The sequence below is a fragment of the Microtus ochrogaster genome, linkage group LG5 (assembly GCF_000317375.1).
Source record: "Microtus ochrogaster isolate Prairie Vole_2 linkage group LG5, MicOch1.0, whole genome shotgun sequence".
NCBI classification, from domain to species: domain Eukaryota; kingdom Metazoa; phylum Chordata; class Mammalia; order Rodentia; family Cricetidae; genus Microtus; species Microtus ochrogaster.
Window position 1 is genome coordinate 16154370 of NC_022031.1, and position 3635 is coordinate 16158004.

At 38.9% G+C, this 3635-nt stretch overlaps 1 protein-coding gene across 1 annotated transcript in view; it reads right to left on the reverse strand.

Moving 5' to 3' along the window:
- Positions 1–3635, reverse strand: part of Prex2 (phosphatidylinositol-3,4,5-trisphosphate dependent Rac exchange factor 2) — a 276161-nt gene that overhangs the window by 81835 nt on the left and 190691 nt on the right. Inside the window, exon 33 of the mRNA XM_005361884.3 lies at positions 2911–3013. Within this exon, the coding sequence (XP_005361941.1) occupies positions 2911–3013 (103 nt within the window). The remainder of the gene's footprint in view (positions 1–2910; positions 3014–3635) is intronic.

A 3635-nucleotide genomic window follows, 5' to 3' on the forward strand; every position in this document is an offset into this window, starting at 1 on the left:
GAAAAACCTAATGTCTTCGTTGGCACACTGATTGATGAGAATGGATCCAGAATTTGAATTCAGGGTCTAGATAAAAGTGAATGGTTTCTTCTACCTTTCTTCTCTCTGCACCCTGTCCTCTCTTCAGAGGCGTGCAGCCAACCTGTCTCTATACCAGCCATGCAGCCTTTATTAGCCATCCTGACATGTCTGCTCCTACACAGATGGAGAAATGAAACTACATGCCATGAATCTGAACAAGCTCTAACCTTCTACCACTGAAGTAAGACTTGATGGACCTCGGGTGTCAGGTTTCACAATGAGAACTCTCTCCTGTCATCATTTCCCGATCCCACAGTCTGGAAAACAGAATGGATGCACACTGCAGCACTCCCTGGGACATAGCTAAGAAGTGCTTCTGTTTATGATTTTATTGATTCTGATTTATGGTTCTAACTAGTATCTGGTTCCTCCATACTCTTTGCCAAGTATGCTATCCCAGACTAAACTGCATGGTATAAAACTTTCCATTAGCCCCCGACACTTATAAAAGCCAGCTACTACCCTTTGTTCTGGGTAACTTTTGTACTGGTTACTCTGAAGGCCCCTCTGTTCTCGCTAAACCATCTCTTATGGTGGCTTTATCTTTCTTCTTCTCACTGTGACTGGCTAGCCTCACACTTATTATGTGAATGAGGCTTGGAAGAACTCACAGAAATGCACCTCCCTCTCTAGAGTTCTTCCTCTATAGCACGTGGGTCAAAGTGTGTACCTGACTAAACAATCTCTAAATGAAGCTCTGGCCAATTTTATGAGGAAGTTTCTCCTTCCTTTAAGGTCAAAGTTACGTTGTTTTAATGCTATTCTACCCTTCTAATCAGTGCTCTCCCTCAAGGTTCAATCGTGGTTTCCAGGCTTCTTCTCCTCATACACTTTATTTCTGAATGGTTATGTGTCAACTCCTTTCCCAACCCCACAACGACTGCTCTTTATTTTTATGTTTAATGGTGGAGTCATATGGCATTGAAATTGGTGTTTTACTAGGGAACTACCTTCAGGAGTCCAGGCTAGGCCCCAAAGAGACGCAGAAAGCACATTGCTAAATACCACCATCATGAGTGCTTTATCATGAGCACAGCCATATTTAAACTCTAACTTTTTCTTAGGGGATCACAATTACCTTTAATGTTTGGAATGTGTCCAACACATCAATGTCTCTTACCATGGATTAAAATAAAATCACTCACAGAGCTCATCATTGTGGTTCCCCTGCTTCCTCGGTTGTCAAAAATGTCACTTTGAAAGCACAGAGGACAATGAAGGCCTATGAGAGCTTATAGCTTCTCGAGCAGCATTTTTAGAGAATTAACAGCATCAGGTAACATCACAGAATTGTTTTCTCAGCCTTCAGCAAAACTATGCTCAGTCTTCAAGTAAAAATAAATGTCCTTCTATTTCTATACATGCAAGGTGAAACCTTACAATTTATCTAAAATTTTGTTTTTAATCAAAATTTACCACACATTTTGCCAGATAACAATTGTCTCTTGGGTATCAGTAACTTACACTTTCATATTCTTGGTCTTTTTGTTTATAAATGGAAATGAACATTAGTGGCAATTCTATAATTAACTATATACTATATACTATAGTTAATTATAAAATAGTATTGATATTTTTAATTTTACTATCCCCACAGATTCCCTCACATCCAAGTCACTGTGATTTCTCTCTTAGGTCACTCCAGAGCTTCTTAAGTGGTCCATGAGATTCTGCCCATCCTCAGAATGGTATATATAACACAGCAGACAGAGGTATCACTTTGGCTACGTAAATCAGGTCTTGCTGTTCACTTGAAACCAGGAACATGGAGATATCTCAATAGTAGGAATCCCTACAAGGTCCTATTTCCTATTTGATGTCATACTCTGTTCTCTTTGCTTGCTCTACCACGGCCAAGAAAGGCTGGCTTGTTGCTCTGAGAACATGTCTCACAGCCTCCTGCCTGAGAGTTGATGAAGCCTGACAAACTATCTCCCACTATCTGTGTGACTGTCTCTCAGTCCCTACAGAGGCCTGCTCTCCTAGACCAGAGGCCCTCCCCACCCTGCTAACAGCATCTTCCCTCTGCTCCTTCATCTTTATATTCTGATCTACTTTGTTGTTACTTTTAACTTAACAAATTAATCTGTTTTGCTAACCTGTCATTTTCTTTCCTCACCTCAATTTCTAACCCGCAGAAGACACCATCTGCTCAGAACTCTTTTGAACCTCATACCCAGAATAATTCTGGCAAGAAGTAAGCATTCAAATGAAGTTTTTGATGAGACAACTGGAAGAATGATTATCATTTCATCAAGCTACAGATTTGAACTGTGCACTTATTGAGCCTCTGTCTATTATACTAGCCTCTGGGAAGGGCCATAAGAACACCTCCCATCTCTGAAGACACTTATAGCTTCTATTAAAATACACAGGATCCGAACACTTGTGAAAAACAAGAAGCACACAAAACTGGTTTTAAAGATAAACTGTAGATTTTTTGGACTGGTGGGCATCTTATTGTTAAACATTTATACAAGATTGAAATCAAAGAAAAAGAATGGTAATTTGTAAAATTTAAAGACATGAACATTAATCCATGGGTTCACTACATAACAAGGACTGTTTCTTAAGTATGACTTCTAAAATACAGCCTGTCAGCACTAATGTTGGAAAATGTTGAAGGCAAAGAAACCCTTTTCTGTTGCGGGAGGTCCTTCCGCTCCTCCAGCCTATAGCCGCTGACGTGGTATCTCAGCGGCTATAGGCTGGAAGAGCGGAAGGACCTCCCGCAACACCTTTCAGTCATTCAACTCATGTAACTCTATGCACATCAAAAGATGGCATCATCTGCTACCAGAAACATCCTGTAGACACATCGTTACTCACTTGCAACCAGGGGCTCCTCTTCTGATGGTTTGAAGAAAAAGGAAACTTTTTCCAAATCAAATAGCGCTACCAGTGTATCCTCTAGCATGGCTTGTTCATCTTTCTACAATGAAGGGAAAGAATCTATCAGATGACCGAACAATGCACTGGCAGATCCCATGGCACAATGTAAATGCAAACAAGAATCCCTTCCCTTCTGCTTTATTGCATAGAAAACATTGGTGCCAACACATTCCTGAAAACTCTGTACAAAATGAAATCAAGAAGTCCTACATAGTGATAAAACCTTGTATGGTTTTATCGTTTTCTGATTTTGTGTTTTTTCAATATATAAATGATTGTATACATAATATTCAGTCTAGCTTATAGATAGAATCTAATCATAATGATCTCATTCACAAATAATATATGCTTTTAGCCTTTTACTTCTAAAAGCTCACAAAGTAACAGATAGGAAGCAAAAAAAAGCCATTAATTTTAAGTTAAAAACAAATTAAATCACAATCATCCTGTTTTATAATAATTTATTCATTGTTCAATCACTACTTATTAAAACCATGATAAAAGCAGTTTCCATGTACAGATGCATTTGTCTTCCAAAGAGATTATATACAAATACCATGCTCACCTTACAGCTTTGGGAGGTCCTTAGCCTAGAATATGAATAAGTAATCCATTTCATCTCAACCACTTGTCTCACCTCTATAATGAGATTTCTCGTACAT